General features: G+C 47.4%; 1 protein-coding gene across 1 annotated transcript in view; it reads right to left on the reverse strand.

The window, feature by feature from the left end:
• Positions 1–13,263, reverse strand: part of LOC132765961 (zinc finger protein 208-like) — a 68,714-nt gene that overhangs the window by 4,568 nt on the left and 50,883 nt on the right. The window contains exons 12-14 of the mRNA XM_067463920.1: positions 11,162–11,286; positions 6,615–7,385; positions 5,923–6,049 (exon numbers count right to left, since the gene is read on the reverse strand). Coding sequence (XP_067320021.1) covers positions 5,923–6,049; positions 6,615–7,385; positions 11,162–11,286 — 1,023 coding nt within the window. The remainder of the gene's footprint in view (positions 1–5,922; positions 6,050–6,614; positions 7,386–11,161; positions 11,287–13,263) is intronic.

Raw genomic sequence — 13,263 nt, forward strand, 5'->3', positions numbered from 1 at the left:
CACAAACAGTAATAGATATGGACTATACTTGGAACGAATAATCAATATGCCCAAATTTGAAGACTGGTGGAGTTTGGGGAAAACAGACCTTGACATTTGGGAGCTGTAGTTGCTGGGATTTATAGTTTTACCTACAATCAAGGAGAATTCTCAACTCCATCAACCATAGAATTGGCCCAAACTTCCCACACAAAACTCCCATGACCATCAGAAAATACTGTTTTTCTGATGGTTTTTGGTAACCCTTCTGACGCCCCTTTGCAACCCCCCAGGGGTCCTGGCCCCCAGGCTGAGAAACACTGCCCTAACGGCCTAACTGGAAGTCCCAGAACTGGGCACTCTGTGTTGTAGTTCTCTTGTTTTGGCCTACAGATCTCTGGCACAGAGTGTCTACACCACACTACAGTCAATGTTTCATCCTCGGCTACTACACCTGGCTGTGAATGGAGCCAAAGATGAAATGTCCTTCTCGGCATGTATTGAAACAGTTGTGGATTCGGGGGGCAGACTGTGTTGTATAAAACAGAATGTTACACGAGCAAAGACTGGATAAGTGAGACTCTATTGTATCTCTTTGGTTGCAAGAGTAGGTCCTGGAGTTCATTATGAGGATTAGGCTAAAACTAATTCCTTGCTCATTGCTGTTACTTTATACTCAAGGTATTTATTCCTTAAACTATATAGTGGTCCCTTGCTACTTCGTGGTTCACTTTTTGCGGACTCGCTGTTTTGCGGTTTTTCAATATGGACTTAAGAGCATTTGTCTGTATGGAGAGGCTGCCTCTGAGGATAAAGCCGGAGCCGAGGATTACGTGAACAACATGTTCAAGAAGGGTTATGCAGTGTATAAGTGTGTGTGGAGGGTTTATAAAGACTTAAAATAGTGTATAACTACTAAAATAATGTATCCTGCCAATTTTACATTGCCTTATCTCCCAATGTTTAAAAATTTTAAATTTTGGCCCCGCCCAATGTAATTCCTTTGTGTTTTAATGTTTGATTTTATATTGCTGTGTCGTCTATTATATTGGTTTTGCATTTTATGTATTTTATTTTCCGGTTTTGTTATGTTTTTGTGTAATATTGTGTTTATTGTACTGATGGGCGTGGCCACATGTAAGCCGCCCCGAGTCCCTCCGGGGGAGATGGAGCGGGGTATAAATAAAATCTTATTATTTATTATTATTATTATAAACATTAAAATAAATATAGCGCCCCTACTTTGCGGATTTTCACTTTTTGCAGGTGGTCCTGGAACGTAACACCCGTGATGAGTGAGGGAATACTATAATGTTAATTTTTCAACAGAATGTCTATTGGTCATTCCAAGAAAAAACAAAAAAACAATGAATGAGCTTGGAAATCAAAACCTGGAAATATATTTATTTAAGACATGCTGATATTAACTTTAAATATGCACCCAGCCACTCATCCCCTGTAAAAAATGTCATTTTCGGCGTTTAGGATAGCAGGAAACATGATGATAGCAGGAAACATGATGAATTTGCAAATGTCAGCAAATTCAAATTGAGGGAGTGGGAGTTCTGCAGCACCAGTGAGTGCCTGCCACACTCAACTCAGCTGGGGGTCCAAGTCCGGGAAGCCCAGAAGGGGCAGGTTGGTCTTGAGGAACACCAGCTGTTCCACTAAGGCAGGGTCCATCATGGTCCAGTGACGTGTGACAACATCTCCAGCCATGCCAAACACCCTCTCACTCAGCACACTGGTTGGAGGACAGCTGAGGTACTCCCGAGCAACCGTTGCCAGATCCTGCCACATCTGGCTCCGGGATGCCCAGTAAGCCAAGGGGTCGCAGGATAGATCCTCCACCGGCTCCTCCAGGTACTGGTTTACCGAAACCTCCGCTTTGTCTCTCCTGTACTTGGGCCCAACCATCTTTGCCAAGGCCCTGGTAAAGTACCCGTTCTCCTGATGCTGCCGCCTGCCAGCCATGGGGACAGGCGATTCCCTGCTAGTAGTGCTGCTCAGGGTCTCTGGTGCAGATGGGGGTGACAAGGTGGTGGTACCAAGTGTGCCAGCCTCACCTTCTCCCTCTCCGCCCCTGTGCAGGTATGCTGCCCTGACCGCTGACACCAGTTCAGCCTTCCAGTGTGCAGCCTCATTGTCGGCGCATACGGTGACCTTCATGCGTGGATCACACATGCCAGCCAACATGTGCGCCCTACTGCTGAAGAGTGGCTCCAAGTGTTTGGTGACGGCACTAGACAAGGATGTCACCACCGCCTGCACCTGGGGGGTCAACGTCCCAGCCAGGGTTGGAAGCGAACTGCCCCTCCCTAGACTTTCCAAGTGCTCCTTCAGTCCCAGCACCAGAGGGATCACGTGACTGAGAAGGGCTGTTGAAGAACTCAGGGTCTCTGTGGCCTCCAGGAAGGGCTGGAGCACGGAGACCAGCTGGGAGATGCAGTCCCAATCATGCGCTGACAGGGGCGTCTGCACAGGGCCAAGACCCTCCAATTCCAGGGCGAGACGCTGGATCACCTCCTGATGCTCCACAAGCCATTGCAGCATCAAGAAAATGGAGCTCCATCGGGTGGGGACGTCCAGCAACAGCTTGTGTTGTGGGACCCGATCCATAGCCTGCCTCCCCCGTAGCAGTCTTCTAGCCTTGATGCTGCAGTGGAGGTGGTTCACGATCTTGCGGCACCGATCAATCAGTTTAGTGATGTCCTGGACGCCGCTCGGGAGGGTCTCTGTAGAGGGAGTACTAGCCAGCCCTAGCCCTTCACAGATGGTGAGGTGAAGCATGTGCGCCAGACAGCTCACGCCTCGGAAGCCAGCGTCCTCCATTGCCCGTACAATATTTGCCCTGTTATCTGTTACCATAAAACCACGGCTGAGCTGCTGCCTCTCCGACAGCCACTCCTCTAGCATGCGGTCTATGGCCTGGTGAATCTCGGCAGGTGTGTGGGCCTTGTCCATCACTTCAACGTGGAGCAGGGCCCAGCGATGTCCTGTCTCCATGGGGCCCTCTCTCCCCCACCAGTGCCCTGTGAGGGAGAGGTACGCATTGCCTTCACCAGTGCCGGACCAAATGTCTGTGGTGAAATGGATGGACGTCCATCCGGCGCCATCCAGCAACTGCTCAACATGTTCCCTGCAGCCATGATACAGGGATGGCACCACCGTCCTTGAGAAGGTGTTATGTGAGGGGACCTTGTAGTGGGGAGCCACCAGTGCCATCAAGCGACAAAATCCTTCCTGCTCCACCATCAGGAAGGGCAGGTTGTCGAGAGCCAGCATCTCTCCCAAGCACTGGGTGATCTCCTTGACCGTGGGCAGCTTGCCACCCACTCTGTCCTTGGCCCTGATTGTGTCCCACTGCTCTAGGGTGGCCTGCCTCTTCTCCCTTCCAGCCGCAGGCAGGCTGGAAGGAGCCTTGCTGCTGCTTATGCCGCAACCAGTCCCAGTCTGAGTCATGCCAGCTTGCAAGGGGTGGTGCCTCTTGAGGTGCATCTGCATCCCCGTCGTAGACAAATGTTTTATATTTTTGCCCCTACTGACTTTTCTTTTGCAGTGCTTGCACACCGCCTGCGTGCGATCCTCTAGCCGCACCTGGAAGTGGTCCCAGACGGAGGACCTAGGCCTTCCAAGCACCAGGGGTAAAGGTCCACCCTCAAAACCTACACGTCCCTCATTCCGCCCACTGCCCCCTGGGGAGGCACGACCACACGTGGGAAAACTTTCGGGAGACTCCATCTGAAAATCCCCCTCAGACCTCTCTTCCAACTCCTGCGTAAGGTCCGAATTCATATACTGTCTCTCATCTGCAGAAGTGCTTTGATTCAGGTATATGTACGAACCTGTCCCTTCAGAAAGCATTTCACATTCAGTGAGGTTTCCACTTTGATTGAAAGTCTTTACAAACATCAAATCAGTTTGGTCCTCGGGGTGAATTCTCCAATGAACACTGGGGAAAGCAATCCCCTTCTTGCCTTTTTCACTTTTCTGCTGGACTGCAATTTCGTGGAACTCTCCCACCGGTAACTGGAAGAGTTTGGCTTTTGGCTTCTCCATACGGCTTCCGTCTTGGCTCGCTCGCCCATCGAGGTTCCAAACCTTCCTCTTCAAAGGTCCACACTCTGTTCTTTGCGAGGAATCCTCACTTAGTTGCCCCTCATGCTCACTTTTCCATTCATCAGCTGTTGGAAATAAAGCAGAGGGCAAATTAAGACCCAGCCTCATAATGCCACACGAAAGCTTCTCAGAAAGGTTTGCGGGGAACGAGACACACTGGTTGCTCCCAAGTCTTTGGAAATTCTTCCCTGGGGAAGTTAGGATCATCCCTCCTTTCTGTCTTTTCACTGACCAAGGAAAATTGTATAGTCTGTGAAAGTTTCTGAATCTTGGATAAGATCTGAAAGAGAAATTGGACTGTAGACCGTTTTTCCTTTCCTTCTGTTCATTGCACAGCATCCATTTCTGTAGTTCAACAAGCTTCGTGTTTATTTATGCAGAATATTTCCCTTATACAGATCCTTCATCAGGCATAACAACAATCATCAACCCACACACAACATGAACTATGAGAACAGTACAAGCCTTTGCCACAAACTAAGAGGGCAGCTGTGCCCAGTCATCTTCTCGGGTAATGCGGAGTCTCCTTCTCTGGAGGTTTTTAAATAGAGGTGGTGTTGGAAATGACAACCTTCTTCAAACCTTCTCTAGTCATCTATTTATGTATGAGCCTGTTGATTACTGTTTTGCATCTGTGTTCTGATATGCAGCTTCCTGAGAAGTTGTACGAGGGGCTGCAGACCACGTGGTCTGCTTAGACCACACACTTCCACACACTTGCTTGTTGTCGAAGGCTTCATTGGGTTGTAAGTTTTTCGGACTGTATGGTCATGTTCTAGACGCATTTTCTCCTGGCGTCTATGGCAGGCATCCTCAGAGGATGTGAGACCTCACAACCTCTGAGGATGCCTGCCATAGATGCAGGCAAAATGTCAGGAGAAAATGCTTCTAGAACATGGCTATACAGCCCGAAAAACCTACAACAACCCACTTGCAAGTTGTTTTTGTTGTAAGAGTGCATAATATAAACCAGTTGTTTTATAGGGGACATTTATGTGAGTCCCACACACAACACAGATTATGAGAAAGGTACAGGACTTTGCCACAAACTAAGACGGCAACTGTGCCCACGCATTATTGCAGGAAATGTGGTGTCTCCTTCTCTGGAAGTTTTTAAACAGTGATGGGATGGCCATCTGTAGGGGATACTTTGAGCGTGGCAGAATGGAGATGAACTGGATGGTCTGTGCTGTCTCTTTCAACTCTATAACTCTATGCCGTTACAGGACCCACAGATAACCCCATCACTCAAAATACTAGAAGTATTTTATAGCTTCCAAAACAGCAGAATCCACATGTACCATTTCGCTTACTTACACTTAATGGAAAATTATCTGTCTAGGAATTTGCTAGATCCTCCAGTGTGATTCTATGGTATGTTTCCTCTGGAAACATACTGGATACAATAATCCAGGTGAGGACTGACCAGAGATGATGAGGATTTCCAGGCCAGGAGTCTGCCCATACAGTCCCTAACTTATCCCATGGAAGGAGAAGCTTTGGCCTTCCAGATACTACAACCTTCAATCACCTCTGGCAAAGCATTAAAGGAGCTGGGAGCCCCATGTACCTGGCAGAACCTTGGGCTCAGGCAATCCAAAGGTCTAAGGAACTGGCTCTAAACCTATAGGTCCCCAGGTGTTTTGGCCTATAACTCCCAGAAATCTCAGCCAATTTACCAGCTGTTAGGATTTCTGGGAGTTGAAGGCCAAAACATCTGGGGACCCACAGGATGAGAACCACTGGTCTAAGGCCCTATTCAAAGGGAGAAGCAGCCACAGTGCTGTGGGTAGTACAAGGAAACAAACAGCCTGTTCTTCTTACCCAAGAGTCCAGCATTTCCGTCATCATCTTCCTGTTTGGTCTTCATACTAAGCTTCTTCTGCTCAATCTCAGGTAGGACTTGGCCAGCTTCAGGGGAACCCACCGCCTCCTCTTCCTCCAACAGCACCTAAAATATGTATCACTTGTTAGCTAAATGTATATTTTACATATATGGCTTTCCTCTGCTTTACATAGTCCTCAAAATATTTGCGAGGCAGATCAGAGCCAAAGAAAATAACTAGCCCATAGTCACACAATGCATTTTGTGGTCCACTAGGGTTTTGAACCAAGATTTCGCAAGTCATAATCCCACTTTCAATCTACTGCCTGGACATTTGATGGGGCTGCAGTTGCCCTTTGCAGAACACTCCTCACCCCCACTGTATTTCAACTTTTTTTCTTAAATAAATAACTCAGTATCCCTCATCTCCTTATGGGAATTGTTTTTTTCCTTCCATGGCAGTTTCAGGTACAAAAGAGGCCTTTATAAAACCACACAGTAAACTGAGAATTAACTACTGGAGCAGAAGAGATACTGGGAGACCTAAGAAGGGTTATAGATAGCCCCATACAGGCTACATTTTACTATCTTCATACCAAAACACACAACCTGGCTTGATAAATGAAGATCTGTTGGCACCTTGCACAAAACAGCCCTTTGGGAAGCCTGGAACCCAATGAACTGTCCTCACCTGGTTTGCCTGCCTCTTGGCCTCTTCCTCTCGCTGCTTTTGGAGAAAGTCCTCAGCCATGGCCACCGCCTGGGAGCATGTCTCTGGACCACATTCCTTGACCCAGGCCTCTATCTCTGGAGGCAGGACGGCCAAGAACTGCTCCAAGATCAGCAGCTCCAGGATCTGCTCCTTTGAATGCCTTTCAGCTTTCAGCCACCGGCAACACAGTTCCTGAAGCTGGCCGTAAGTCCCTCTCGGCCCCTCAGCTTCCCGGTAGCGGAAATGCCTGAAACACTGCCGCTGCGCCTCCCGCCGCATGGCGTCCCCATGCAAGATGGCAGCCTTCACTTTCCCGTAATCCTCCCTGCTTTCAGCCTCCAGGCCAGTGAAGGCCCGCTTGGCCTCTCCGCTCAATGCTGGCAGGAGCCTGGGCACCCACTCTTCCTTGGGCCACCGGCAGGCTTGGGCCACTTGCTCAAAGGAGGCCAGGAAGGCTTTGGCGTCGTCCCACGGCTCCTCCCTCGACTCAGAGGCCCCCCAGTTTGCGTGAGGGTCTTCCACACTCTTCAGGAACTCCTGCCATTGGCTTTCCCACTGCTGAAGCGAGTCTTTGTTGGGCTCCTGCTTCACCTCCATTGGTCTCCTTGGCAGGAATACCTCTGTCGTTCCAACATGGCAGCTCCCTCTCACTTCCCGTAGCACCTGCCCTGGTGTGAAACTTGTAATGTCTTCTCGAGTCTCCATTTCCATCCTTGGATAGTAGCCTGAAACTGTGGGGAATGCTGGACGCTACAGGAGCAGTCTAAACATCCACAGGGAGCTTTCTGCCTGGAAAACGGAAAGAAAATAAAGGAGGCATTCAGATATTAAAGAGGAAGAGTTATGAAAGCAAAGAAGCAGGGCTGGAATGGAACTGCTCACTGAATAGGCAACCATGAAAAGATGATGATAATAATAATAATAATAACTACCTTTATTTATACCCAGCCAACATCTCCCTGAAGGGGACTCGAGGCAGCTCACATGAGGCCAAGCCCAAAAATACAATACAGTAAAATAAAATACAAAACAACGGGAAAAAATTACATCAGAACAAGATACATAAAATCACAAAATAAAATGAACAAAGCAAAATAACATAATAAAAGTTAAACAAATAGGGCGGGTCAAGTGCATGGGCGGGTCAAGTGCATGCATCCTAAAAAGTGCTGCACAGTCATGGATGTAGCTGCTGGACTACTCAACTTCCTCGGACCTGGAGGTAGAATGACTGAATCCATTTCCACCACCCATCTGTCAGTCTGTGACTAGGGGTTTCCAGATTTCACAGTCCTGCCCCCATTGCCACTCGCTGAACACCATAGGAGTTTTGTTGATTTTGTTTTAATTTTCGTGCGTGAATTTGATTTATGTGTGGAGATCTTCGCAGAATTAAGGTCCCATCCAGTGGCATGGTTTACACGACAACAGCAGCTTCTCATCTGTTGCAGCCTTCTTCCATCTTCAAAGCCATTGTGACATGTAACATGTTGTCGTCTGTCTGTTCCGCCGTTGACGTCTTCAGATTATTTTTGGTCTGGATCCTCCCGTGGCCCCTACTGGGCACACATGACTTTGATGGTTATGCCTGAAGGTTGATTTGAACACGCAAGCCCCCTCAACATGACATGGTGACAATCTATCAAGGGAAAGGTCCTCCAGTGTGGCTTTATGGTAACATCTGGTGAAAGCACACTACAGTATTATTTATTTATTTATTTACAGCTTTTCTATTCCGCCCTTCTCACCCCACAGGGGACTCAGGGCGGATTACAGTGTACACATATATGGCAAACATTCAATGCCAATTTTGACTTACAACATATATAGACATACACAGAGGCTATTTAACTTTTTCTGGCCGCCAGGTGAGCTGTCGCTTTCATCGGCCATCTGCGAGGCTGATGAAGTACCTCCGCATTCCTTGCATGCTTCCCGCTGGAGTGCTTCTTTATGGCCTCATAAATTAGTTAAATTTAGCCTCCCCACACTTTTAAGGTGGTACCTAATTTTCCTACTTGACAGATGCAACTGTCTTTCAGGTTGCAAAGGTCGACAACAGGCTACACAATGGTTGGAAACCCGGGCCAACCCGGGCTGGCTTTGAACTCATGATCTTTTGGTCAGAGTGATCTTAATGCAGGTGACACTCAGCCAGCTGCGCCACAATCCTAGAGGAGGACCTAGAAAATTTCTAGAGAGGATGCCTCCAGCATGATGCTATTATGGTAAGCTCCAGTGGATATCAGTCCCAGGAGTTTGGAAGTCATTTTTATTTTATGCTAACTTAGGTTCCCGGCAATGCCTGGGTTAGCTAATTTGTAATGCTATTTGATAGAAAAAGTCGGAAAATGCATATGGATGTAAGTGAACTACAATTGTCTGTCTATATGTGTTGTCTATATGTGTTGTGTGTCCATGGCATTGAATGTTGTGTAGATTGTTGTTGATCTTTGCAGCCCAAAAGACAGTTGCATCTGTCAAGTAGGAAATTTAGGTACCACTTATGTGGGGAGGCTAATGTAATTAATTTACGAGGCCATAAAAATCTCCAGCAAGCATGCAAGAAATAAGGAAGTACATCATAAGTGTCACAAATGGACGGTGAAGCAACAGCTCCCCTGGTGGCCAGAATACCCTCAGGAAAAAAACTGGATTGTTAAATAGCCTCTGAATATCTGTCTATATATGTTGTGTGCCTATAGTATTGAATGTTTGCCATGTATATGTACATTGTAATCCACCATGAGTCCCCTGCGGGGGGAGAAGGGCAGAATATAAATACTGTAAATAAATAAACTTGGCTCTAAAGTGGGAGCAGGGGCTGGACTAGATGTCCTCAAGGTTCCCATTCCACCTTTTTGGGTCCCACTTTCCCTCCTTCACCAACCACTGCCCTGCTCCTCATCAACTTTTTTTTTGTTTTCGTGTTTATTATCCCTCTTTGCTTCCCTTAATTGGGACACAACTTGAAAGAGCAAGACAACGAAACACATGCAGAAAATACACTTGGAAATGGAATTAAACTGGTCACAATAACTGAGGGTGCCTCTCCACTGTGGAATTAATGACTTAGATGAAGGGTTAGAAGGCAGGATCATCAAGTTTGCAGACGACACCAAATTGGGAGGGATAGCCAATAGTCCGGAGGACAGGAGCAGAATTCAAAACAATCTTGACAGATTAGAGAGATGGGAAAAACTAACAAAATGAAGTTCAACAGTGACAAATGCAAGATACTCCACTTTGGCAGGAAAAACGAAATGCAAAGATACAGAATGGGGGACAATGCCTGGCTCGAGAGCAGTACGTGTGAAAAAGATCTTGGAGTCCTCGTGGACAACAAGTTAAACATGAGCCAACAATGTGATGTGGCGGCAAAAAAAGCCAATGGGATTTTGGCCTGCATCAATAGGAGCCTAGTGTCTAGATCTAGGGAAGTAATGCTACCCCTCAATTCTGCTTTGGTTAGACCACACCTGGAATATTGTGTCCAATTCTGGGCACCACAATTCAAGAGAGATATTGACAAGCTGGAATGTGTCCAGAGGAGAGCAACTAAAATGATAAAAGGTCTGGAGAACAAGCCCTATGAGGAGCGGCTTAAGGAGCTGGGCATGTTTAGCCTGAAGAAGAGAAGGCTGAGAGGGGATATGATAGCCATGTATAAATATGTGAGAGGAAGCCACCGGGAGGAGGGAGCAAGCTTGTTTTCTGCTTCCCTGGAGACTAGGACGCAATGGAACAATGGCTTCAAAGTACAAGAGAGGAGATTCCATCTGAACATGAGGAAGAACTTCCTGGCTGTGAGAGCCGTTCAGCAGTGGAACTCTCTGCCCCGGAGTGTGGTGGAGGCTCCTTCTTTGGAAGCAGTTAAACAGAGGCTGGATGGCCATCTGTCAGGGGTGATTTGAATGCAATATTCCTGCTTCTTGGCAGGGGGTTGGACTGGATGGCCCATGAGGTCTCTTCCAACTCTTTGATTCTATGTTTCTTTGATTCTATGAATGCAGTTTGGTGCCCCTTTGAACTGCTAAGACTCAATGCTATGGGATCAGGGCAGCTGTAGTTTGGGGAGGCACCAGCACTCTTTGGCAGAGAAGGGAAAGGAACTTGGGAAACTGCAATTCCCAGGATCCCCCAGCATTGAGCCAGGGCAGTGTCAGGGGAGTGAAGTGCACTCCTTCTCCAGTGGAGATGCATCCCAGGACACTCCAGTTGCAACCCTCCTGCTCTTCCTCATCCTGCTCCCAAAGGTGGAGTTGCAACACTTCCCATCAGACCAACCTTTCCTTATTTCCCTCTACTTCCCTCCCTCTGCCTTCACTCACCTTCATCCCTCCAGTTCCTTCCATCTAAATCCAACAACTCCGGCTTTTCCTCCAAAATCCTCCAAAGAAAGAAAAGCCAAAGCCACGAGTTCCCCAAGAAGCCTCTTTTGGAGGAGAAGCCCAACCAGGAAGGGGAGGAAGACACAGCCCACATCCGGGCAAAACACAACACTCCAGGAAGTCCTCTCTAGCCACCTGTAGTTCCAGATCTCTAAGGTTTGCCTTCAAGCAGCCGTTGGTCCTCCAGGCGTTGGACTTCAACTCCCAGAAGCCTCCGCTTCCTTGGACCAGGATTTCTGGGAACTGAAGTCCAAAAATGCCTGGAAGAGCAGAGTTTTGGAAACACTGTGGCTTTGGAAGATGAGAGGAAATGCTTTTCTCAGCAGGGAAAAAAATCCTCTGACTATTTTTTAATAGCATATTATTTGAGAACACAGAAATGCTGGACCACTCCAACAACCACCATGTCAGACTACACAGAGAAGCCATTGAAATCCACAAGCATGTGGACAATTTCAACAGAAAGGAAGAGACCATGAAAATGAACAAAGTCTGGCTACCAGTATTAAAAAACTCTAAAATTATAACAGCTAAACAACATAGAGGAAAAAACCAGGCACAGATCAACACCTCCCAGCAACAGATTTTCCCAGGCTCAGGCAGGCCTTCAAATGCTAATGAAGGTGATCAGCTAAACATTCACACCTAACTGCAGCAGGGAAGAGCTCCTTGCCCCACCCCAGTCATTCCACAGATATACAAACCCATTTTTCCTACTTCCAACAGACCTCACAACCTCTGAGGATGCTTGCCATAGATGCAGGCGAAACGTCAGGAGAAATGCCTCTAGAACATGGCTCTATAGCCCGAAAAAACCCACAAGAGCCCAGTGATTCCAGCCATGAAAGCCTTCGACAATATATTTTTTAATAAGTCATTTTTACATCTGATCCATAAGAAAAAGTGCAAAGAAGGACTCCCCCCCCCAAATATATTCTAGAATTACCATTCTGTTTTGCTTTATGTATTGTATTTTTGCTAACACCTCCATCGTGCTCATGATCTAAACTTGTTAACATTTTGAATTGTTTATTTATTTATTTACAGCATTTTTACCCTGCCCTTCTCAACCCCCAGCAGCTAACAAAGGCAGCAATTTGAAGCCACAAATCAATAACACAGTATAAAACCATAAATACGTACAGTTAAAACAATAGCAATTGTTGTTCATTCGTTCAGTCGTCTCCGACTCTTCGTGACCTCATGGACCAGCCCACGCCAGAGCTCCCTGTCGGCCGTCACCACCCCCAGCTCCTTCAAGGTCAGTCCAGTCACTTCAAGGATGCCATCCATCCATCTTGCCCTTGGTCGGCCCCTCTTCCTTTTTCCTTCCACTTTCCCCAGCATCATTGTCTTCTCTAGGCTTTGCTGTCTCCTCATGATGTGGCCAAAGGACTTCAACTTTGTCTCTAGTCTCCTTCCCTCCAATGAGCAGTCGGGCTTTATTTCCTGGAGGATGGACTGGTTGGATCTTCTCGCACTCTCAGAACTTTCCTCCAACACCACAGCTCAAAAGCATCAATCTTCCTTTGCTCAGCCTTCCCTAAGGTCCAGCTCTCACATCCGTAGGTTACTACAGGGAATACCATGGCTTTGACTAGGCAGATCTTTGTTGCAATAGCAATTAATTATAACCAAATCACAGGGTTGTGTGTTTTTATGAGCTCCCTGCAAATAACCTGCTCCTATTTTTATCTCATTAGAGTTTTTAATCATTTTATCCTGTACATGTGGCCCGCCCACTGTTATCCTGGTTGTGTTTATTGTGTTTACTGGCCCTTGAGTGCTCCAGTTGGAGGTCAGCTGTGACCAGCAGTGCTGCAGCATTTGAAGAGGCACGAATGGAGGGTGAAAGAGAGAAACGTGCCAGGAGGAAGGCGCGTCAAGCCAGCCCTGACCGAGACCACCTTCCACCTGGAAACCGATGCCCTCACTGCGGAAGAAGATGCAGGTCAGTGTGCTGGAAGAAGCAATGACCACCAGCACTGAAGCGATGCTCCTCCACCATCAACTCTGCTGGAATGGCCATGTTGTCCAGATACCCGACCACCGTCTCCCAAAGCAGTTGCTCTATTCCAAACTCAAGAACGGAAAACAGAATGTTGGAAGACAGGAAAAGAGATTCAAAGATGGGCTCAAAGCCAACCTTAAAAACTCTGACATAGACACTCAGAACTGGGAAGCCCTGGCCTGTGAGCACTCCAGCTGGAGGTCAGCTGTGACCAGCAGTGCTGCAG

This window comes from Anolis sagrei, chromosome 2 (genome assembly GCF_037176765.1).
Source record: "Anolis sagrei isolate rAnoSag1 chromosome 2, rAnoSag1.mat, whole genome shotgun sequence".
Taxonomy (NCBI): domain Eukaryota; kingdom Metazoa; phylum Chordata; class Lepidosauria; order Squamata; family Dactyloidae; genus Anolis; species Anolis sagrei.